General features: G+C 40.8%; 1 protein-coding gene across 1 annotated transcript in view; it reads right to left on the reverse strand.

The window, feature by feature from the left end:
• The window catches only part of brip1 (BRCA1 interacting helicase 1), an 83,068-nt gene that overhangs the window by 23,669 nt on the left and 33,948 nt on the right, over window positions 1-25,451 (reverse strand). The window contains exons 8-14 of the mRNA XM_083913557.1: window positions 24,959-25,180; window positions 24,609-24,808; window positions 24,386-24,518; window positions 23,103-23,263; window positions 22,841-23,018; window positions 22,471-22,611; window positions 21,621-21,782 (exon numbers count right to left, since the gene is read on the reverse strand). Of these exons, the coding sequence (XP_083769683.1) occupies window positions 21,621-21,782; window positions 22,471-22,611; window positions 22,841-23,018; window positions 23,103-23,263; window positions 24,386-24,518; window positions 24,609-24,808; window positions 24,959-25,180 (1,197 nt within the window). The remainder of the gene's footprint in view (window positions 1-21,620; window positions 21,783-22,470; window positions 22,612-22,840; window positions 23,019-23,102; window positions 23,264-24,385; window positions 24,519-24,608; window positions 24,809-24,958; window positions 25,181-25,451) is intronic.

Raw genomic sequence — 25,451 nt, forward strand, 5'->3', positions numbered from 1 at the left:
ACTATTGACAATGTAGGCCAAGTGGCGGCCACGTTAGCTTTGGCGGATTATTTCTTTCATCGCTTGCGTTTAGGAATTGTTCCTAAACCAGCACCTAGTTTGTTGCAGGCCACACTTTGGAATTTGTAGTGGCTACATTTTGAAACAGAGCATGCATGAGATGTATAAATCCTTGATTTAAATCAATACTACCATCATGACTGTAAGGGAGTTTTGAATTCTGTTATCGTGGCAACCTTAAAGCTGAAAATATGAATCAAGATTCTGTTATTGTATCGCCTTTTTGCTCCCATAAAGTGTTTTCAGAAATATTTTAGTGTACTGTTCAGCCTTAAAATTAGGTAATTTTCATGGGACAGTGCTTGGTTTTACTCCTTCAGGTCCCAATGAGTTCAGGCCTGGCCGGTACGGTTAAATCACCAACGCAAAGTCTCTTTCTACTCTGAAAAAGAAAGGTTGACACAGAAAACTGCCAATTCACCAGAAAATGGACAGAGAAGTTTTTGTTTATAACTGTCAGCCTGCGTTTGTCAAGCCTGTGTTTACTCTGCAGCCATATCGGTGTGTAAAGAGGATATAGGCATTTTAAGAAAAATCATTCCAACTTCAACACCACTTTCCCACTGAACTGTAAAAAAAATACTTTGCATTTACGTTACATTAATTTATGTCAGTCCAGTTTTTGATGAATAAACTAATGTTTCATATGCGTTTCAAACTATTTTTAGACAGAGATGAGGGACACAATGTGAGAGGGAACATGATTGAGAGAGGTACAAACTACATTCAAATCCTTTACTATGTCAGTAACAGGGGTCAGACAGTGGAATGAACTAAGCAGCAAGGTAAAAAAGAGTTTCTTCAAAAAGAAGAATATATCAATTTAATTTTGAATCATTACAGAATGACCCGAGATATAGGATATAGGTAAAAGGCAGGGGTCAGCAGACACTGTGTTGAGACAGGATGGGAGACAAAACAAAAAAACACTTGTACCCAACGAATAGCTGACTCTGAAAAGCACAGTACAAGGCAAAGGTCAACTAGTGCGCAAGCGGGATGTTTTCTTTTTTCTTTAGTTTTGTTTTGGCTTTCCTCCAATTTATTTAACTCTTTTCTTTTGTTTTTTCTCTCTCTCTCTCTTTTTTAAAAATTTTCTATATATAACATGTAACAGGAACGTTCAGATTGATAGATACTAGCAAGGCGGAACACTGTGAGAGATCACACAGACACTACTGAAGAACTCAGCTCGGTCCGATAAATCGAGACACTAAGGAGAATCAACTGGTCCACGATGGAGCTGCTAAGCTGGTCAATGAATGCGTTCGACAGAGTGTTCTCAACATGGCATACAGGATTGGATTGCTCGCCTTGGGATGGGGAATGTTCATGCAACACTGGAAACTGAGAAAGATTGCCGCTGAACAGACCAGTGTGAGGGCAGACAACGCCACAGCTCGGAGTGCTGTGTTCGGGATGCACTTTGACATCTCCGAAATCCGCAAGTATGTGGCCAGGATGCAAGCGGATGTAGCCACAACTCGGGAGGATATGGCGAAACTAAGCGCAGAGGAAGCTCGGCTAGGAACAGGACATCAAAATAAGTAAAATGTAACTTCCTGTCACCAGTAGGCGGCGCTATGACTACGATTCAAAATTGTCCTACATATGTGTTGAAGGCGGCTTTCTTATTAAATATGTGAAGTTTGGAAAATATCTGAACACCTGGTGTGCAGTTTGAGCAGTGTCTTTTGTCATGGTGTTTCATCGAAATTCACGTTGGACAAGGACACAAGAAAAATAGTATGATGAAGATAATGTATTCTGTGGGTAACAGTGGCGGGACTGGATAAGCTTTTGCTTCTCCCGCTTTCCCTTTCCGTCATGTGAATCAAAATCAGAATCAGAAATACTTTCACAATCCTAGGGGGAAATTGTTTTCGTTTCAAACTCCAGCTATACAAACAACCTATTTAACAATGACAATATTATACAGATAACATATATTTGTAAAAACAGAAATATAAAACACAAATATATATATATATATATATATATATATATAGCTATATATAAAAATAATTACAATAGTAATATATCCAGATCAAAAGTGCTGTAATAACGTGCAAAGTACCATAAAAATGTGCAAAGAACAGATTGTTTGTGATTGAGTCCATATTACGGAGAGGGGGTGACAGACTCCCCTAGGGATGCATTGTAAAGTTTAATGGCCACAGGCAGGAAAGATTTTCTGTGGCGCTCTGTGGCGCTCTGTGGTGCATCTGGGTGCGAGTCTTCTGCTGAAGGTGCTCCTCTGCTGGAACAGTGTGTTGTAGAGAGGGTGGGAGACATTGTCCAGGATAGACCGAAGCCTGGACAGCATCCTCCTCTCTGCCACGGTCGTCAGGGTGTCCAGCTCCTCCCCCACGACATGACCGACCCTCCTGATCAGTTTGCTCAGTCTGTAGGTGTCTGTGACCTTCAGCCCACTGACCCAGCATGTGACAGCGAAGAAGATCGCACTGGCCACAACAGTCTCATAAAACATCCTCAGCATCGTCCGGCAGATGTTAAAGGACCTCAGCCTCCTCAGGAAGAAGGAGTCGACTTTGGCCCTTTTTGTAGACAGCCTCTGCGTTTCTAGTCTAGTTCAACTTATTATTGAAGTACACCCCCCAGGTACTTATACTCCTCTACAGTGTCCAAACTCCTGTGACCCCTGTCTCCTGGATGGAGACAGGGGTCACAGGAGTTTTCCCCCTCCTCAGATCCATTATAGGCTCCTTTGTTTTAGTCACGTTGAGCTGAAAATGATTCCGCTCAATCCAAGTGACAAAGTTACCCACAACAGTCCTGTATTCACATTCATCCCCCTTTCCAATGCAGTCAACTATTGCTGAGTCATCAGAAAACTTCTGAAGGTGGCAGGACTGCAATAGTTGAAGTCTGAGGTGAAGAGGGTGAAGAGAAAGGGAGAGAGGACGGTCCCCTGTGGGGCCCCAGTGTTGCTGACCACTCTGTCAGACACACAGTTCTGTAGGCGTACATACTGTGGTCTGCCCATCAGGTAATCCACAATCCAGGAAACGATGGGGGCCTCCACCTGCAATCTTTTCACCCAGTAGAGCCGGACGGATGGTGTTGAATGCACCGGAGAAGTCAAAGAACATGATTCTCACAGTGCTCATCGGCTTGTCCAGATGACTGTAGCCTCTGTTCAGCAGGTAGGTAATGCAGTCCTCAACTCTAAGGCGGGGCTGGTAAGCGAACTGTAGCAGATCAGTGAAGGGCCTGACCATAGGCCTTAGCTGCTCCAGGATGAGTCTCTCCATGGTCTTCATGATGTGGGGCCGTCAGGGCCACCGGTCTGTAGTCCTGAGGGCCACTGGGACACGGCCTCTTTGGCACAGGTACGAGGCAGGACGTCTTCCACAGAACAGGGACCGTCTGGAGGTCCAGGCTCAGGTTGAAGACTTGAACCAGTACTCCACACTCACAGCTGGGGGGTACAGGCTTTAAGCACGCTGGGAAATACACTATCGGGGCCTCCAGAGAGAGGTCTTGTCAACTGTCTTCTCACCAGGTCAGGTGTAAAGGAAACTGTTGAGGTGCCCGTTGGGGGAGGGCTGATGTCATCAGCTTGTGGAGGACATGATGTAGAGCAGGGGGGAGGGGTGGAATAGGTAGGTGTGAAGCGGGAGGGGAAGGTAAGGGGTCTGTAAGGAGGAGGAGTAGGGGGGGGGAAGGTAAAGTGGCAGTCGTTGAAGGGCAGCTAGCAGGAGAGTCGTGCGGGGGATGGGCCCAATATCAGACCTATCTAAAAATAGGTTCAGTTCGTTGGCCTGGTCCATACACTCCTCCAACCCTGTGCTACCAGTCTTCTGGAACCTGGTGATGGTTCCCATGCCACTCCACGCGTCCTTTGTGTTGTTACACTGGAGTTTATTCTTCAGCTTTCTCCTATAATTGTCTTTAGCCTCCCTGATTTTCAGTTTCAGTACCCCCTGCACTCCCCTCAACTCATCACGGTTGCCATTTCTGAAGGTTCTCTTCTTTTCATTCAGGATTGCCTTAATGTCCTTGGTGATCCAAGAATTATTGCTGGTGTAGCAGGTTACAGTCCGAGCTGGGACATTGCAGTCCACACAATAATTAATGTAGTCTGTGATGCACTCACTGGGCCTCATTTATCAATCTTGCGTGAAAACGGGCGCAGATCTGAGTGCAGAATTGGTCGTAGGAAAGGACCCACGTGTGATTTATGAAACATTCGTATCTGACCAATCTCACCGTACGAATGAGCAGGCCTTGATAAATGCGGCGGCTGAATTCGATCGTCATTAACATGTTACGCCCTTAAATATTTCTGTTTCAGAGGCCTCGCCCACTGAGGTCAAACATGAAGAGGAAGAAACACTGGTTAGAAAAGAAACTTTTCCGACACACAGATCGGCATCCTGACATCCGAGATGGAGCAAAATAAAGAAGTGCTTTTTGTCAATCTAAAGAGTGGAATAAAAGGGCCCCATAAAAACGCTGTATGGAAAAGAATAACGGCAGCGCTCCACTGTGACCCAAGTGCGCCTGTGCGCACTGTTGGACAGGTGTAACCCAATTAAAAGCACACACCTTTGAAAATATGAATTGCAAGAAAAGCTGGGATTATATTTAGGAAACGCTGAGTCAAATACATTCAACTTGCTCAAAAGATCCATTTCATTCATTTTGTAATTATTGATGCAGTATATTTCCACAGAACATACAAAAAGGTGTTGTTTTGTGTTATTATCCAAGTTTGTGATTTTAAATTCTTTAGTTTAAAGACTGTAAGTAACCAATGTTCTGACCGTTGTGGGTTACCTGTATATAAACTACTCCTTTAGGTGGAAACAACAACTTTCTGATCCAGAATATCAACTTAATGCAAGGGGGTGCATTTCACGGCAGGGTTGCTGAACACCGACGCTCTTGCTCTGTAGCGGGGTTTGCCAGCGGGGTTATTAGGTATACCGTAAGAGGATACCTTTGTCATCTCGAAGAACCATACCAAGATGTTAATCATCTGATACCTTGTTTGATTTAATGCAATTTATCGAGGGTAGCCACTTACCAAGGAGATGACTTTGGCTCTGCATTGCGCCTTGCTGCAGCCACGCGCCAACACATTCATTCATTAATTCAATGTCGGGCTGGAGCCGAGCTGTTCTGAAATATAAAAGAATCGTGTGTGTCCCCCTGGTCACCTGGCCACCACGTTTAAAAGCGACAGCTTGGCATCACAAATCACCTGTACTTTTGTGAGAAATAACCAAAGATTTGACCTACCTTATTTATCTATGATTGTAAATCCTTGATTAGCATAACAGTCAAGCTGAGAATGAGTGCTGGGGGATTGTGGATAGGAGTCACATGGGGATTGCAAATGGTGACAAAAGGGGGGGTCGTAAATACTGATAACTTCCACGGGGGCCATAAACATGGGGTAGTGTGTTTTGTTTATTCTAATGTCATTGTGTTTGTAAGATGCTTTGATCTGACTTGTATATCTGCTGAAGAAATTTGGAGACAGGCAGAGATGGTAAGACAACCGGTGTTGGTAGACCTCTCTCCTGTCTGCAGCAGTATTTAGTAAAGATATGATTTGAGAAACACTGAGGACTCCAGAGAATTTCTTTCACATTTGGCGACGAGGATGGGATGGACGATCTGCTGATCAGGCCTGAGTCCTGACTGAAGGTTAAACCGGTAAGGAAAAAATCCGCTCCACCAAAGGAGGACAGGATTCCGCCTGAAGTCAGGAACGGGTGCTGGACAGCAGACGCTCCATCCATTTTAAACGTGAGTACAGTGTTTTTTTAGATCATATCTCGTGTGTAATTTTGAAGACAAGCTTAATTTACTTGTGGGGTTTTTGAAGCTCAAAAGAAGGTGTGTGTAAACCTAGGCGACAGTTCGAGAACCTGTGTGTGGTCTGCTGTCAAGATATTCTGTAATTCCTGTGAGTTTGAATATAAGGTCTGACGAGTCTATTTGTAGAGGTCGGATCGTCTTCATGTCCTTTGTGGTTTTGAAGACTAGTTTCATTTTCTGTGAGATTTTGAGGCTCTGACAAGGCGAGGTATCCTAGGTGACAGTTCGAGACAATGTGGTCTGCTGTCTGATATTCTATAAATCCTGTAGGGTTGAATATCGAGGTCCAATGAGTCCCGTTTGGAGATTGGACCGTCTTCATATTTTCTGTGTAATTTTATTTTGTAGACTAGTTTCATTAAAAATATATATATGCACTTAAAGCTATATAAGTGATGTCTTGAATAGACATAAATGAATATAATGTGTTGTGAGAGGTTGGTGCAACCTAACAAATGATAGAAAATACACAAGCATTTAGGGAGAAAAATGAATGATTTATGCATCAATTATTTAAAGGAGTAGAAATTTTTGAAATGCAAATATAATTTGCATGAGTGTAGGGATTCCAAACTACAATAAAATGGGCGTATGAATGTGGTAAGAAAAAATAAACTTTGGGGTGACTCATTTCAAATATCCGGTTTGGATATTAAAGGGTGCGTTGCTCTGAACGAATGTGTCGTATAAACCACCTGGCTGAAAGATTATCCAAAGTTAGTGTGTGTGTGATAAGATCTAACCATGTTCGGATGGAAAGATCAGCATGTGTGAAATCTGTCTGAGTGGACAATAAGCCCATTGAAAGTAAAAGCACATCCCAGTGGGTGAACAGAAAAATTGGAAACAAAATGGGAAAGTTAAAATTTTTACAGATCCTGCTAAATTTATAGCAGATAAATGGGTTGATGTGGTTGAGAGCTTCCATTTTGGCATTACTAGACTAAGAGTTTTATTTGTTTGTTTTTTTCGTCTTTTATTAGGCACATATTAGGTACATATATAGTGAAGAGGGTAAAGTGATGAGAGAGAAAGGGACAGCGAGTAGGGAAAGATAGGAGGAAAGCAAACTCAGTTATAGAAAGACAAGAAATTAAAGAAATAAGTATGTGTGACAGAAAGAGAAGTGAATGATGATGAGGAGCAGAGATTAGGGATAAAAGACAGGGCCTCCTCATGCTGTCTCCAGGCCATGCAGCCCTCCATCAAGCCCATATGCATATTCCCAGAAGGACTCTGACAATGAGGGGGAGGGGAGACTGAACCTGCATCTGATGTGTCAGTTGTCACAAAACCAGTGACGGAGGAAAACAGACTGAAACAAAGAGAAGATAACTTTGCTTCTCCAGAAAGTTCTCTCTCCAAACAGCAACTTCTTTTCGACTACTGGCCTGAAGAAAAGGAAACGGATGTCCACGGCACCAGATGTTCAGTTGAATTGAACACTGAAGAGCTTGTGTTCAGGACGTGGCAGCCAGAGGAACTAAAAGATTGCAAGGAGGGGGAGCAAGAGAGGTGTGAACTCCGATTGGGCAACATTCGGCTGGCCATTTGGTTCACTATACAAGCAGAATGAGGCACAGAATCCTGGACAAAGATGGCCTCATCGAGACAACATCAGAAGGAGAGAAAGAAGGAGACTGGGACAATGGCTCAATGCTGAAGATCCAGAGAAGTCCTGGTTGCGTGTTTTTTCATCGTTCCCCAATGAACAGGCCATACAGACAGCGGAGGAAGGTCAGAGCATTTGAAAATCACAAATTAGAAATTAAAGATAAAACATCCACAATAGATGACACGTTAGTTGAACTTAGAATGAACAGGATGTTAATGTTCAACACATACATACACTTGCATATACCTATAGGAACATTTATTAAGAATAAGTATTGGTGTCAATAGGGAAAATTAGGGTTTTGCAGTAAGAGTTGATCATCAGACAAACAGAAATTTAAGGCTTTGATTGATATGCCCAGACAAAATCTTTTTTAGCTCACATAAGAAAAAATTCAAGTTATTGAAAGCAACACTGATTATTTCTTATAAAACAAACATGCCATTGTGGAATATCTCAAATATACCTCCCATTTTACCTGAAAAGGCATCATAGATGTCACAGGTTTGAGTTTCTGGTGATTGATTTTAGAAAATGCAATATTGATGCATCACTCTAAATTCTGACTCATTATTCTGGGTTTTTTGCTTTCACTCTCAATGGTATTTTAATTTTTGGAATTAATGGTACAGTTTTCTGGGAAAACCTGGTTTAAAAAACTGCCATAGTGATGGTGAAGTTTTCAGAAACATACGTCTTGTTTTTGCAAATTGAAGCATTAGATATAACAATAATAATAAGGACAATATTATTAATAATGATAATAAGTGGGTCCTGACTGCATCCATAGAAACTGGATGGGTTTTTAAAATAAATAAATAAATAAATAGATTAAATTCTATTGCCACTTATGGATTATTATTATGTTTCTGTGGAGATCTCCCCCTGTATAAAGAAACTTGGCCAATGACTGACTTTTTAGACTGTGACTGCTGAGGCAAACAGCCTGTACCGACTTAAAATGACCTAACTGATCGATCTCTGATTGTTTCTTTTTAATTTTTGCATGATAGTTGTATGTCAGTAGTTTTATGTCGATTAACAAACACTAACATCTGACCCTATTGTATTTTCGAAGTGTGCACGTTCTGCATGATACTCATTGTCACACTAATGTTTTATGTCGGCCTGAAGCGCTGTACTGTCTTAATTTTTGAGCTTTTGATCCTACAGCTGAAGATGGAGAACCATTCTTGGATGGAAATGTTTCACAGTGGATCAAAACCATGGAAAGCATTGTTTGATACATAGTGTCTAACGATAATTCAGTTTTTCTTCATAGATGGTTCTGCGAGGAGTCCATCTAACTGCTCTTTCTGTGTTTGCCTTTGAACTAAGCTGCCAAATAACTCGTCTGCTAAAGCGAACAGTTATTTGTATTAATCTGTACTTTTCTTTCTAGGGGCAACAGATGATACAGTGTCAGAGTCACAATATGCTTTAATATTGTCCCTAACTTTCACACTCTGGGAAAAACTGTGGCATTCTCACTCCTACAGGAAGACCTTTTGTTCTTAACCTTTTGTCTCTAACACTTTTACCTGTTTACAGTTAAAAGAGTTCACGCTGACTATAACAACTCAGTTTTCACAGGGCAACGCCATTGCAGATGATGGTGCTAAAGAAGAATATGGGACAGTGGTAAAGACTGTTTCCGACGGTGTGTTAAGTGCTAGTAACCTCTGACAACAGGACATGGAAGAGAGAAGAAAATGGCATCCATGGCATCGAATGAGGCAAAATAAAGCAAAGTACTATACTGCTCTCCTGTCTGCAGCAGTATTTAGTAAAGATATGATTTGAGAAACACTGAGGACTCCAGAGAATTTCTTTCACACTTTTATCGAGTGGTAGTTTTTGCGATTGATGAATGCGTAATCATTCATGGATGGTGCTTTCAGACGCACGAGTACAATCAATCGCTCAAACCAAATTTTTTTTTTTTTTTTTGTCGTTTTAAGAATCCGTTTTGATCTGTTCTTAATATGTGACTGCTTATGCTTAATGACAGCTGAGGTTTGTTCATTATTTTCAGCCAGGTTTTGCTGTGCTGCACCGCAAATACACAGGCTCAAATGTGCGTACACGACCTCAGACCAGACGTGAGATTTGATCGTAGCTCCCGCTCACGTCCAAATTGATAAATGCCGACGTTTGCCAGAAAATGGTCGTACGCACGTTTTTCAGCCGTACGTTTGTTTGATAAATGAGGGCCAATGAGCCCATCGATGTCCTCCCTGTGTTGCTCACAAAGTGCAGGCCAGTCAGTCACTTCAAAGCAGCCCTGCAGTGTCTCATGAACCTCCTCCGACCACCTTCTCACAGTCCTTGTGATTGTAGGCTTCCTCTTCAGTAGAAGCACATAGCAGGGTTTGAGGTGAACCAGGTTATGATCTGACCTGCCCAGAGGGGGGAGGGAAGAATGCATCCTTAATGTTAGCATACATCAGGTCCAGAGTCCTCTCCTCTCTGGTAGGACAGCTCACGTACTGTTGGAAGGTCGGCAGAACTTTATCCAAGGTGACGTGGTTAAAGTCTCCCAACATGATGATGAGGGCACTGGGGTGTTGAGTCTGGAGATGGTGGTGTGTATGATGCTGCAGGCAGATGTCGGGTTTGCAGAGGGAGGGATGTACAGAACAACGGTGATGACATGTGGGATCTCTCTAGGCAGACAGTATGAACAGAGACCAACGGCCAGCAGTTCAACATGTGTGATGATGATTTATCTTACTGACATGCCCAAAATAAACAAACAAATAAATAAATAATAGTTGGATACGTGAAATTGTACAATGTCGACGGTTATAGAAGTTAAAGTTTTCACGGAAGGGATCTTTGAGAGCATTCCACCAAACATGGGACCCACTGCTGGGTTTTATTAGTAATAGTCTTAATGTTTCCCCTGATGATGCTGAGGACACTTCCTAGTGCCTGTGTATTTGTCTACAAAATTCAATAAAAAAAAATTGGGAAAAAAAGGTCTTCAAATAATTGGTTTGGAAAGCCAAAGACTACAGCTGTTCAGGACACAAATTGACATCAAGGTTTCAGTCACTTATTACCCGTTCTGCTAAATCCAAGTCTCATATCATATTAACACTCATACAGGAAATGACATAGGCCATGTACATCCCAAGACTGTTCTGAAAAATCAAACTGCATGGATGTAGGTGTTAAGCAGAGTGTCAAACGGATCTTCAGCACCTTCAGCAAGGCTTTCAGCCATGTGAGTAATAGACACGCAACACATAAATTACAAAAATGACAGACATGGGCACCTTCATGAATAATTTATGGGCAACATCTGACAGAGACCTGCTGTTTAGTTGACAGACTAGGCTGGGCTATAAAATGTCAATCTATAGGCTCAACTTCACACCTCTTTGTATAACTTCAAGACAAAAGTAACTGTAAATCGCAGGTAGCAGTTAGTTAGGACTACCAATTAACATTCTAAGAACTCCCCATAAAACAAGAATGGCAACTTTTGTATGAAAGGTTAAGCGATATAAATTACATTCCACTGTATTTTAGAACTGAGCATGTTTTTAAAAAATATGCAAGAGTGCTCCCCAGCACCTTGCCAGCCCTCTTATGCCAGAGAAATACACTATATGGACACAGACTCTTACATTTACTTAACATGATTAATGGAAATTACACTAAAGCTCTCCTCGTTTTATAGGATTTAAGTGCATCTGAAACATAAGCTATTGTTCCACAATACAATAATCAATTGAAAGTGAATTTGTCTGTTGCCCACCAGTTCTTAAAAAGGAGCACAGTTATAATACCCAGGCAACATAAATGAGAATGAGCAGTATTTAGCACATAGAACACAACAAAGTGTGAATAATTTATTGCCCTTTCAAGGCATGGTAGGTGCTATGCTCAGCCAATGCCAGTTACACAGTAAAGGGCCAGATATTTCTGCCAATTGGGACAATATGGTGAAACAACTAGATAGAAGCAGTGAACTGTAGTCTTCCTTGCACTTTTACACTTCCCCTCTCTTCCCCCCTTACAATCTCACCATCTTTCACCTCCTCTGCTTCCTTCTCTGTGTCCCCAGTGTCAGTGAGCTGTGTGGCAACACATTGCAGCTTTTCTAGTGCCTGCTGAATTATGGAAGGGGCTTGGAGGTGGCGGCATTAATGAAACATGCAGCCAGGAGCCACATTTCGCAGTGGCGAGGGGAGACGTGTTGTTGCGGCGTAAATTATTCAGCCCCAAAATATCACAGTAACCATCACGCCAAGACTGGTGGCAAGAAACCACCTGCCACTACTGGCCTGCAACTCGTCCCTTTTCATCTGCTCTACACATCCTAGCCACACTGGCGGGGACAACAGAATGCTGCAAAAAAAACTGCCTGCCTATATATATATATATATATATATATATATATATATATATATATATATATATATATATATATATATATGGGAGGATTTCAAATTCAGATTTAATATTACAATTACTCACTTCTACAATCACGTCTTATGCTGTGTAAAAATACAGCAGTATTTGTGTATAAAATCATCACTTCTTCTACTTAACTTGCTATTTGTTGTTATAATTTTTTCACATATTGCATTTCTTGCTTCCAGGTGCATCATATACACATTAGGTAAGTTAACCACCTTTAGTTTAAGCTTCCTGCAGACACCACGATAACGGTCATGCCATAGGACGTAACTATGAATATTAAGTAGTCACGTGGAACACGCAGTCTCTTCACAATATGATTCCATCAGCCCTTATATCTACACTGTTTAACCCAAGTCAGCACTTTTGCACAGTTCCCTTATGTTTTACAGACATTTGCCTTTTACTAAGAAAGTATAACGTTTTGTTTATGCTGCATTTTGCTTAACTTTCACGCCGTGTGCCAGTGACTTCATTCTACACGGAAATATCTCACAATATTAAAATGTGATGATATTTCTTGTCGAGGTGAAAAGATAAACGGCAACAGAGTGACAGATAAGACATTAATAATATAAGCAGGGAGCACTGTAAAAGAATAGTAGCTCGTAATAAAAACACGTAACATGTTGTGTCGGCCCCCACAGCATCTTTAACATCAGGCTACAAGTTATAGTCACAGTGTTGGGACAACTGCTGGATAACCTGCCTTCACCAGCTTACTGACAGACATTTACTAAACCAAAATAGTTTTTAACCGATTCATTGACTTTATTTCTCCTCCCAGCACAGCAAGTGAGGCAGATGACACACACAGACTGATCTGATCAGTCAATGTAGATTGGGTTTATATGCTTAAAACACATATACAGCGGGAGAAAACGCGTGTGTGGGTCGATATATTTAATAACATGTTAATGTATCTGTTCTGTGAGATGAGCAAAGACACCTGCAGCACCTCCTCTGGTACGCCTGTAAAGAAAATACTGAAATTGAAAAATAAATTAAAATCAAAATCTCGTCTTGCCTCGTTCTCTTGAACTCAATATCGTGTGTCATATATCGTCTCGTATCGTGAGCTTAGGGTTAAGTCACACCCCTAAACATGCCTAAGGTAAACTCACACGAGCAGGGGAAGAATAAGATATACATATGATGCCTCGGATAAACACACAATAGAATAAATTCATTATTGGTTGCAGTCTTTTCAAGACATTTTTTGACAATAAGACAAATATAGAATATCACCAGTCTTACACTTTACCGAAGCATTTATTTTTAATTACATTTTAAATTCCCCTTATCCAGCCACTGTATAAAGCAAGGAATCTTGGTCTGTATGTCTGTCTCTCTATGTGTGTCGGTCCTTTGCATATCTTGAGAAACATTCAATCTATTTCACATTTGGCGGGTGTATTGCTGGCGACCCAGTAACGCACACTGTCGGATTAGGTGCAATTTGGACATGTGACACAATATTAAAAAACTTGAATTAAGAAGCATTCAGTGCTGTGTGCAGCAGTGGGGTGAGGCTTCAGTGCTCTGCATACTGACCAAAGAGAGTAGTTGTCACCGGTTTTAACATTGCTGTATGGGAGCAAAACTAAACTGAAGGTCCAGAGCTAACCAGAAGGATGGAGTCGATAAATGAAGTTGAAACTTCTCACTTTATTTTTGGAAGCCTCTTTCGTCTCCTGTGCTGCAGCAGAATAGCTCCGCTAATTACATCTATGCCCTAGTGTGGTGGTTATGTCAAAGCGAGCAATTAATAGGCCTATTTGGAAATTAATACTTCTGCTAATTGTATTTCACTGGTGTATTTGGATTTCTGGATATATTTGTATATTTAAGTAAAGCTATTAACTATTGATAGTGAAACTATTAACACTACACAGTTAATAGGTCCTGCATTCAAATGTTTACTGAAAGTGAAGAGTGAAAGACATTATCAGCAAAATGTACTTGTTCAAGGTGTTTTCAGTTATAATATAATGATGGATAGCTTAATGAATAACAATGCATCCTACTGTATTTCAGTTGTCACAGTATGTGAGTAAAATCTGAATCTGCAGTGTAACCGGAAACATTTATCTGTCAGGTAAATGTAGTACAATGATTTCCTCTGAAGTACATAGTAAATAAGTAGAATACAGGTCAGTTGCAGGTACTGCACTAGTACAAAGTAAACACGGTCTATCATCAGTTTCTACATTAGCTATCCTACTGACCTAAACATTGTTTCGCTTATCAAATAATTGGTATTGTGCTTAGAAATTAATAAATTATTTAAAATTAGACGATCAGCAGAATTTTAATAGTCAATTGTTTTAAAAATTCACTGGTTGCAGTTTCTCAAATGTGAGCAATTGCTGCTTCTCTTTTTTTGTTTCATTGTTAACTGAGTATATTTGGGTTTTGGACTTGAACAGCTGGTTGGATAAGCAACAAAGATGTCCTCCTTTGACCCCTCACTATAATGAAATTAAATAAGTTACTCATTAATCACCAACATATTACTTGTTGCAGCCCTACATTTGTTCTTATATCATTTTCAAAAAGACATTATGGTTAATAATATTTCTAATACACTGACAGACACAAATTGCTACTGTATTTGAAGGAGGGATAGGAACAAGGATATGACTGAGGCTATATTTGAACTGTTAACTCTAAGACTCAAGCCTCCCAAAAAAGCTCCAGGTTAGTCACACGGCAATAATCCTGAAGTTTCCACTGTAAAAACTCATATAAAACATCACCTCAGCTCTAAAAAAAAAAAATAAACAGGAGGGATATGCTACACTGGGCAAATTGACCCATGAATCTAATATGCCTTCAAACACAGACAGTAACAGTCTCACTTTAAGATGCCAGTACGTCTGGAGCTGTCTGATTGGTGCTTCTGATACCTCTGAGCAGCTGAGGACAGTGTGTGCTGGCGAGTGTGCGCCCTAAAGTCCGGTTTGACTTTGATTTGACACGCTCTCTGCAGAGCTGAGGCGCCAGCGCTTGGTGCGTCTTCACACAGACAGCGAGGCGACATCACCTAATGGCCCTTATCTTAATCTCCTTTAAAAGCATCTTGTATTCCCTGCCATCTTTTCACCTCTGCAAACCCTGCTTTTTAAAACAACAACAAAAAAAAAAAACATCAGTCCCTTTCTCCAGTGGAGCATCGGTTCCTTGCTTTGGCAGCTGGGACCAGACGACTGTTGAGGCTTAAGTGCTACAAAACCACAGCACTGGTGCAGGCTCTCTGGAAAGTGTGTGTGTGATGATGATTAGCTGCATACTTTGTGTATGTATCTTTAAAAGAAATGTATTGAGCTGTGTGCTAATGTGCAACACTCTCTTTTCTTTAAGGTTTCTTCTAACTTATTTAACCAACACCATTGCTGGAAAATGACCTAAAATTATTTATCAACCGTGCCAATCCATGCTGCAGTTTGCGTTTTTGACTTTGTGTGCTTCTGTGTGTGTATGTGAAGGCAGAGAACAAGCCTTGAGGTACACCCCCTTGACCCTTCAGGCCTGATCGTCTCTCTGCTCTCTCTGTCCATCACTGAGCTAGCTGTGTATGAAGGGCTGATAACCATCACCTAGACACACTAAACAGGGATGTCTGAAGATGACCTTTCCTCTCTGTGTTGCCTGCACACACACAAACACACACATCCCAGGGAAGATGGGACTCAGCGGCACCAACACAGGCTCCAATTAATACCCCAGCCCTTCATATCCCCTCATCTCGTCAACTTTAAGAGCAGACTGTAGATTAAATATTAATGCATCAGCACAGAGAGAGAGAGAGATAGAAGACTCCTACATGGTTATCAAGAATAGAAGAAAAAACATCCCATAGCTCATAGTCACTCCTCGGCTTGCACCAAAGGCTGAGGAAGGTAAAATGAGAAAACAACAAGGTCCAGAGTCTTAGCTTTTCCTCACAGTTTGGATGGTGGTGTGATCAGCTGTTTGAGAATGCAACTAGATAGCCTGCAAACAAGGACTGCATAGAAATCAAACCAATGATGGCTGCATGTGACACCTTGAAATACAAGTCAAATGCAAATTACGCAAATATGCCAGAGGGAAGAACAAAATTTGCCTATGGCCAAATGCAACTGTGAAGGTCCAATATTTGATGGAAAAAGTATATCCTCTTAACACGACATTGACTCAACGCAGCTCATTTGTCAGTGGTGCCCGGCTTTAATGATAAAATGTACAGTGCCTATAGAAAGTCATGATAGCCTTTTGAAATAGTCACTTTTTTTTTTTTACTGCCTGAAATGATAATACATAGAAAATGTATTTTTCCAGCGTGATCTACACATTTTGCCTTACAACATTCCAGTGTTTGTTTGTTTTTTTCAAAATTTCTGAAAATTAGGGATGCTCGATATTGGCTTTTCTGCCGATATCCGATATTCCGATATTGTCCAACCCTTAATTTCCGATACCGATATCAGCTTTTTACACCAAAATTCATCACATATCACCTATTATGGAATTAACACATTATGCCTAATTTTATTGTGATGCCCCACTGGATGCATACATAAATGCAACACGGCTTTTCAATTGTGAACACAGTCCGTACAAAATAAGTTATTGAAAAAAGTGCCATTCATTTATTTGTTTGTGTTTTTAGAGAGAATATTTTGCCTCAAACACACTACAGACAACATCACAACAAGGAAGATGCATATCTTCAGTCCAGAGTAGTAAACAAACATAGTCCTCTTTTTCCAGACTGAGTAACCGGCTGTAACTTGACAAATAATACAATCAATAAATTAGCAGTCAAGCTCAACATGCTAACCCTGTATTGGATCTAATGGATACAGCACCAGAAATTACCTTCTCGACGTGACTGTAAACAATGCTGTACAATTCAGGTCAGCACTGGTCTGAGAAACACTCTGACTGGGCGTTATACAGACATAACGGGGCTCGAGGAACTCCACACGTTTGGTGAATCCGGCATCCTGAACGATAGAAAAAGTTTGTTTCTCTGTGTCGGCTGTTGCTTCTTTTCATCACTGTGCTGCACAGATGTAGCGTTTAACTCCCCATGAATCTTCTTGAGGTAGGTAATCAAATTTGATGTTCTAAAGGAAGACGCCTTGTTTCCTCCTCTCATAACCAACGCCTTGCAGTCATTGCAAAGCGCACATTCACTGTTAGTAGATGACATTTGGAAATACTTTTAAACCACGGACATCTCATGCACCGGGAGAGCTGAAGCTTGTTAGCCACGGTTAGCAACCTACGAGTGAAGCGTGTTGTTGTTGTTATACGTCATCAAGCACGCGCCTGTAAACGGCCCGTGTTGCATTCAGGTACACTCGGAAATGCTGAAGCCTACAGAACTAACATCGGTTGTAAAAACCCGATACCGATAATTCCAGATTACATTTTTAACTCAATATCGGCCGATAATATCGGTGGGCCGATATTATCGGACATCCCTACTGAAAATTAATAAAAAATGAAAAACTAAAATAGCAGTGTTGGAAAAGTGATGAGTCCGCAGATGTAACACTTTGTGGAGGCACCTTTTGCTTCAATTACAGCATCAGTCTGTTTGGATTTGTCTCTACCAGCTTTGTGCACCTAGATTGGGAAATATTTCCCAATTCTTCCTGCAGAACTGCTCCGAGTTCAGTCAAATTCTTTGGTGAGTGGTGATGGACTGCACTCTTCAAGTCCATCCACAGATGTTCTGTAAGATTCAGGTCAGGGCTTTGAATAGGCCACTCTAGGACCTTCACCTTCCTGACCTTTAACCACTGTGTTGGTTTTATGGCGACGTGTTTTGGGTCGTTTTCATGCTAGAAGGTGAACCACATGCCCATTTTCAAGTGTCTAACTGAGGGCCCCAGGTTTCCCTCAAGAATTTGGGTGGACTTGGCAGCATCCATTTTCCCTTCAATCCTGCCCAACTGCCCAGTCCCTGCTGAAGAGAAACGAGCCCACAACATAATGCTGCCAGCACCATGCTTCACTGTAGGGATGGGTTTTTGAGTGGTGTGCTGTGTGGTTTATGCCAAACATAGCGCCTGGAGTTCAGCCCAAAAAGTTCAATTTTGGTTTCATCAGACCATATAACCTTTTGCCACATGGCATCATAATCTTCAAAATGTTTTTTGGCATACTGTAAAGGAGTGTGACATTTTTTTAGAAGAGGCTTCTTTTTTGCCACCCTGCCATACGTGTAGAACTTGTTGTCACATGCACAGATCAACCAGCCTCTGCCATTAAGACTTGTAACACCTTCAAGGTCACCATGGGCCTCTTGGTAGCTTCCCTGATCGATCTTTTCTTGGCTCGGTCATCTAGTTTGGAGGGTCGGCCCAATCTAGGCCAGGTCTGGGTGGATCCATATGCCTTCCACTTCTGGACAATACTCTGAACGGTACTCAGAGGGATAGTTAAAGCCTTTGAAATCTTTTTATATCCTTCTCCTAACTTGTGCCTATCCAGAACTTTATCCCTCCGCTCTTTTGAAAGCATCTTTCCAACCATGGTGAATTCTTTGTGTTACCATGAACTACTAGGAGTGGAATCATCAAGGAACAGCTGATTTTATTCTGAAGTAATCAAAGTCACCACAGTTGATATCAGGTGGAGGCCAATTAACTTGGTGTGTGATCTGGAAGGTGATTGGTTAAACCTAAGAATGTTTATTATGGTTATTATAAACCCCCCCCACACACACACACACACACACACGCTCACTTGTCACTTTACTGGACACTGCGTCACTTTACTTGGACACTATGCACTACCTCATTCCATTCTGTTACTCTCTGTTTATATTCACTGTTCACTACACCGTTCACTGTTTATTTATTATTTATACTTAATATTCTGCTGCTAATGCTCACTTCAAACAGCTGTCAACTCTGTCAACTTAGATGCTATATTATATTTTATTTTATTTTATATTTTATTTTATTTTATTTTATATTATATTTTATTTTATATTTTATTTGTTGTAGATATGTCTATATCTTGCCTCCTTTTATATTTTATATTTACCTTTTATACTGTATATTTTTTGGTGGTTTCTGGAGCCTTGCAACGGAATTTCGTTTGTATACATGAAAATGTGTGTGAATGACAATAAAGTTTGTCTAAGTCTAAGTCTAAGTCTTCTAAAGGGATACATCACTTTTCCAACACTGCTATTCTAGTTTTTCCTTTTTTTTAATAAAGTTTCAGTACTTTAAAAAAAAAGAATTTCACTTGAATGTTGTAAGGCAAAATGTGTAAATCACGCTGAAAAAAAAATAAAAAATTTGTAAAATTATTTCAGGCTGTAAGACAAAAAAAGTGACTATTTCAAAAGGGTATCATGACTTTCTATAGGTACTGTACTTGCAACTGAAAACAAGATGTGAGTGTCACACGTAACAGCGTGAGACATGGCTAGGGGATATTATAAAATTATCTAAAAATGTTTATTGTATACATTTTTACTTAAATTAAATATTTTTTCAGACTTGGCTTCACAGGTGACGTTACTACGGGTCATTCTTAGGTTTAACTAGTCATAACCCATGCACACTGCAACTGCTGACAATGGGGTTGAAGTAAAATGCCTCTTTGAAGGTGTTGCAAACCACAAAAGGTTGGAAACCAATGCATTATAATATAAAATAATTAAAGTGGTTTCATAATGACTTTGGCTCAAACACATAATGTTTTCCACAGTAAGTGTGTTAATTTACTGAAATTGCTAACTGACCAAAGTTAGACTATGTGTACAAACACATAATGATGAATGAAATCCACTTGGCCCTGAGTAAGCTAATGTGACAACTGAGCTGCCGTGGACATTCATTATTTATGAACAAAAATGCATGACAAACAAAGGGGGACAAAGTGTCTATGAGTGTGCTCTCAGAAGCACCCTCATTAACTGAAAGAGGATACAGTTCCATGAGGATGGCAGCATTTAACAAGTACTTGACAAGTACCTCTATTGATTAGTAGTGATGTATTGTAATATATGACACCACAAACAGCAGCTTCTTAGTGGTGGGATCTAGCTTAGGCTTTGAAAACTGTAACTTGTTTTGCAAGTGAATATAAATACCTTCAAAGAACAAAAACCCCCACCACTACTCCAATGTATGGTCTCTAGCACCTCCCAGTGGTAGAATGTTGAAATTAATGTTTTAACAGCAAACAATCCACCACAATTAAGAGTAAATTTAGATGCATGTTTGGGGTGGGCAGTTGCTCTGCACAACCAAGAACCAGGTAACAGTACATTAAATATAATAATTTAATAATATTTGTGTTAATGATGCAGTCACTAATCCTCTGTAAAAAAAAAACTACTGATGTACACACTGAGTGACCTCTGCTGTTAAATTCCTGCAGTTTACCACCTTACTGGGACTGTTCCATTTTCAAGGCTACTTTGTAGTGTTTGTATTGCCTCCTGTATGTATATGTTTAATACTAACTTTATTAGGCATATTTCAGTTATGCTGTGTCCTATAAGTTTTTAGTTCTCCTCATCTTTCTCATTTGTCTCTTTTATTGTGAAACACAAACCTTCCCTGTAGGGTTGGGGGATATGGCAAAAATCTTCCATCTTGATTTAGGTCATTTCATACCTCGATAACAATAGATATCAGGATATATTCAATAAATAAACTTTGTATGTGATATAACCACATTTAATGCCTATTTTGTCTTTCAGATTTGTCTCCTTTACAGTATATTCCTGTGTGAATTAAATACTTGACAAATGAAAGAGCATTTCCTCATTAAACTAAGAAGTGCAAAATGTGAAAATGGGTTTTAAGTGTAACTAAATACTAATTTATTAATTAAAACATTTCCCAGCTATACTATGATTATGTTTACATGCATGTACACAAATAGTGTGATGTAAAAACAAATCCGATATCTTCAGATGATATTCCATCAAAATATTTGACATCAGATGTTCGGAGAAAAGTGAGTTTGTATATACTTGTTTTTATCCAATTAGTTGACGTAATTGTGTACCACGATATAGGATTTCATCATTCCATTGAAAAACGATAAATTATCATATTGAATTATGGGCCAGCCCTTCTGCCCAGGTCAGACACATTTGCATCACATTAATGTTAATTTAAGGAGCTGTACTCCTGAAAAAAAGTGGGCTGAGCCTCCACAGAGCTCTCTCAGACCGTTCCACAATATGAGAAATACCAACACTTTTCACTGCAACATGCCTTAGATACATGCACATCCAGAAACTCAGATTCCAACACACACAGAGTGAGAGTGACTTCATCCTCTGCTGAGGACGCCATTACTCCACTATACGGTATCTTTACATAGAAATGATTTGTTTGCTGCTACATTGATGTTCTGAATGTTCAGTACATCTCCTTTAATATGTGCTGTCCCTATTTGTGTTCCTCTTGCTGGATTGTGTTTTTTTCTTTGCAGTTTCCTTGCCGATGTCTTGCACCTGGGCAGGTGCTTCTGTCTATCCCTCACCAACATCCTCATAGACGTCTTGGTTTGGTTCTCTTTGTTTTACCTTCACAACACACATACATTTAACACTGCAACCACTGCTTTTGCAACATTCCTGCCTTGAACAGGCTGTGTGAAGTGAATGGAGCTTTAATGGTATATTTACCTTGTAAGAAGGCAAAAAGCAGAGCACGCCCTTGGCCACGACCTGGCAGACATGGAGCAGCAGAGCACCCACCTCATCCTGGAAGGCATAGGTTTCAGTATGCTGGAAGGTTGCACAGATTTTTCTGCCTTGGGGTCCTGAACCAACAGTGCCCACCCAAGCCTGTAGAGAGTGCATTAGATATCAGCGTGTTCAACAAGTTCATGTCATCACTATACTTCATAAATTAAATACATCTGGGCATAATCATGTTGGCCCAAAAATTAGTATCAAAGGCCCAAACACAAATATCACCTGGTATTATGTTAAGCCTTTTGAAAAACCTATTGTTCCGTTTTCATGTGCACTGGCAGATTAGTCATCTAAGTCATCAACATTTGTTAGTCTTGATTCTCATGTCCTCTTGAGTCCAGCCCAACAGTTATGATCTGTGACCTAATCTGCAACAGATTTAATGTCATCAACCCCTGAATATCTACAGCTCCTTCAGATGAGTTTTATTGCAATCAAATGGTTAGACTGACATCTGCTGGACAAAAGGGGCACTTGGGCAGATGTGGAGCAAACACAGGGTCAAAGGTCTGAAGACTGATATTCCTGAATTCGACCTGTTGACAAACATAGCTCTACTTTCATACTTTGATGAACTACCTCATGATTGACACTGATGGAGATAATCAAACATTTCCTCCTGAGATGTCGCTTTCAGGAAATTTAGGGATTTCAACGAGTGCTGTCACTGGAGGGAGGTTTTAAGTTCAAGCCATTCATCTGAGTCATATTATTGAATTAGACATCAAGTAGTACACTTCAAAAGAGCCACAAGACATGACATGGCTAACTTACTGACCTGGGACTTGTTAATAACATGGTTGGCCTCCAGCTGGATGGAGAATTTCACCCCAAGTTCAGAGGAAAAGGAGCCCATGGGTGACAGGGTTCCTGATGTCAGCACAATGCTGTGCACTGACTTACTCATGGTAGAAAAAGCCTTGGAGATACAGACACAGACACAATGGTGTTTCAGCAGTAATGACTACCATAAGCATATCAAAACATACAATATTAAAAAAAGAAATCTATTTTTGTAGCATATTTTACCATTACTTGGCAGATAACCTTAAATCTAGAACCTGTTAAGTCATACATTTCTGTTTATAGACTTCAGTAATAGATCAGTATGGCCTACATGGCAGAAGGTGCCATTTCTAACCCCTCACCACAGCAGGGTTGAGGCACCAGAAGCTGAGTGTCAGGACTTCTGTCTTGACTCGAACGCTTTGGCGTTGTCTGTGGCGTGGCCGAACAATAAAGCCCTGGGCATCAGGGACATCAGGTGGGACCTGGTTTGTCCAAGCATAGCTCTTCTGCAGAGCTATCCGGTAGTCTTCAGCAAACCTAAAAACACAATAGTATTCGTTCATCTGAGGCACTGGCGTGACAGGATTTTGGTCTAGCTCGCTTCTGTGGTTTGTCTCTGACCTGCAGTTGTCCTCAGTGGAGTAGATGAAACCCAGCACCATGAAGAGGTTTTTGAGGACAGTGGAGGTAGCAGAGCTAATGGTTGGGACCTGAACCATATCCTCTTTACCATTGACCAAACCAACACGCTCCTCTTTCTCCAGCACTGCTGCCAGGTTTTGCTGTCAAAAACAGGGATGTTGATATTTACAGATTATTTAAAACCAAATAAGAACATGCAGATATATTTAAATGTTAGAAATATCACACCCTGATACGTTTACCATAACTAAATGAGACCAATTTGGAGCTGATTTCACACCAGTGGAGCTGTTAGTGCCAAAGTCAAAATAACTTCAAACAGGTGTCAAACTTTAAATAAATGCACAACAAATTCTGGACAAGAACACGGCTATATGGTTTTTCTCCCTGACATTGGAGAGGTTCAGGACTGGGATGTTATAAACCACTGTCCCTCCTCAGAAGAGAATAGTTGAGGATGTGTTGTTGAGATCGAAGTTAAGGCTGGGTTAAAAAATGGGTGTGGTCCGACCAAGGGTGCTGGAAAGTAAAGGGGTAGAAAGTAGGAAAGGAGCCGTTACGCCCCTTGCACGATTTAGCATCACGGCTGGTGTAATCCCATCACGTCAATCTCTGAACCTATCGGCTATCTATCTGACAACCATTTAGCCTCTCGGGTTACTGGATAATATTTCGGGCTTTCGGGTGTAGCCGGCATATCTGGTCCAACACTTCCTCTTCTGGGTAGCGGCCATTGTTTAGGGTCCGATTGGCAATTGGAGACGCAAGGATGAAATTGGATTTGAGAGAAGGTGTCTCTATAAACAGATATCTGCATATGAAAGCAGATAAATAATAACAAAAGTAGCTGGGTTCCCTGACTGCATGACGGCATCCAAATGTGATTGGTCAAAACTACTCAGACTACAAACGGAAACTAGACTGTTACTGCGATCTAAATCTTGTCATATTGCCTACAGATTCTAACTTAGTTAAATATACCTATGTATTATCTGTTTAATATAAATTAATCCTAATATGGTTTCTAGTTTACAAATATGTTGGTTTGGTCTAACTGCTATTTTACTTATTATAAAGGAAAATACCCCAGTTCATTCACTATGTATGGACATTTCCAGGCATTTCTGTGGTCAGTAAGCATGGTTGTAAATAGTGCTGTCCAATTTCACAGTGGGCCCTTGCACCCTTCTGCACTGAGGAGATTACTACGACGTACTGTAAACGTCAAATGTCTACCAGTAAAGCAAAGACACTTGGTGTACCTTCAGAACGCTGAAGGTGGCAGGGGTGATGCCCAGGTTGTGAAAGATGCCCAGTATATCCTTCCCATTCCACACTTTACAGGCACTCTCATATCCTCGTTCAGACATCAAGCTTTGGCTTTCCTGGATCCAGCTACATCATGAACAAAAACCCATCCATAGTAAAATATCAACTCAAACTTTGAGAATCACAGGTGAGCAAAATGAAGTCAGAGTCACAAACTTGATCAGGCTATAGCAGAAGTTCCTCAGTGGCTCGTGTTTTAAACGTCTGATGTTGTTGTTGACCATGCTCTCAAGCTCATCCCTGGACATCAGCAGACTGTTGTGGTCTAGAGTGAAGCTGGCACTATCCCTTGCACAGTCCTCAATGTTGTGGGCCTCGTCCAGTACCACGATCTGGCCTGCCAAGTCGATCTCCATCTAGTGAAAAATGTAGATTGAAAGCAAAAGAGGAAGATGAGAGAGGAGGGAGTGGTCAAGGACTTAACCCATCTTGTTCCCCCTTCCCCTGCAACTTTTTCCCCTGATCAATCGTTAACTCCTCCACCCTCTCTTCCAAACTCTACTCACACTCTCTCTGATCATTGGGTCCAGCAGGTAGTTGTAAGGGCAGAAGATGATGGAGGCGTCCTGCATAAGTTCACGAGCAGCATAGTAGGAGCATGAACGGAGCCGTTTGCCCAGTGCGACTAGATCCTCAATGTCCCAGGCATCATGGAGTCCATGTACCCGCTGTAGTGTGCACTGGTCCCGCATCCTCTGGACACCATGGTAGTATCGGCATGATTTGCCCTGTAATATACCCATTTTCACTCAAAGTCAGCAGCATTTAATGGATCATGGAGCATTTACAGTTGTTTGATTAATCACATACAGTCCTTTTTAATGCAGGTACTTCATGAAATGTAACATGTAGCCAGTTCCACAGGTCCACACATCCATTGATCTTGGGAATGAGTTCCTGGAACTAATTTGAGCTCTGCTAAAGATGTCATCCAGATTGCAACTTCCAGGCACATTAAAGAGTTGCCAGCAGTGTTGTCAATCATGGAGGTTGTATCAC

Source organism: Echiichthys vipera, assembly GCF_963691815.1.
Source record: "Echiichthys vipera genome assembly, chromosome: 5".
NCBI lineage: Eukaryota > Metazoa > Chordata > Actinopteri > Perciformes > Trachinidae > Echiichthys > Echiichthys vipera.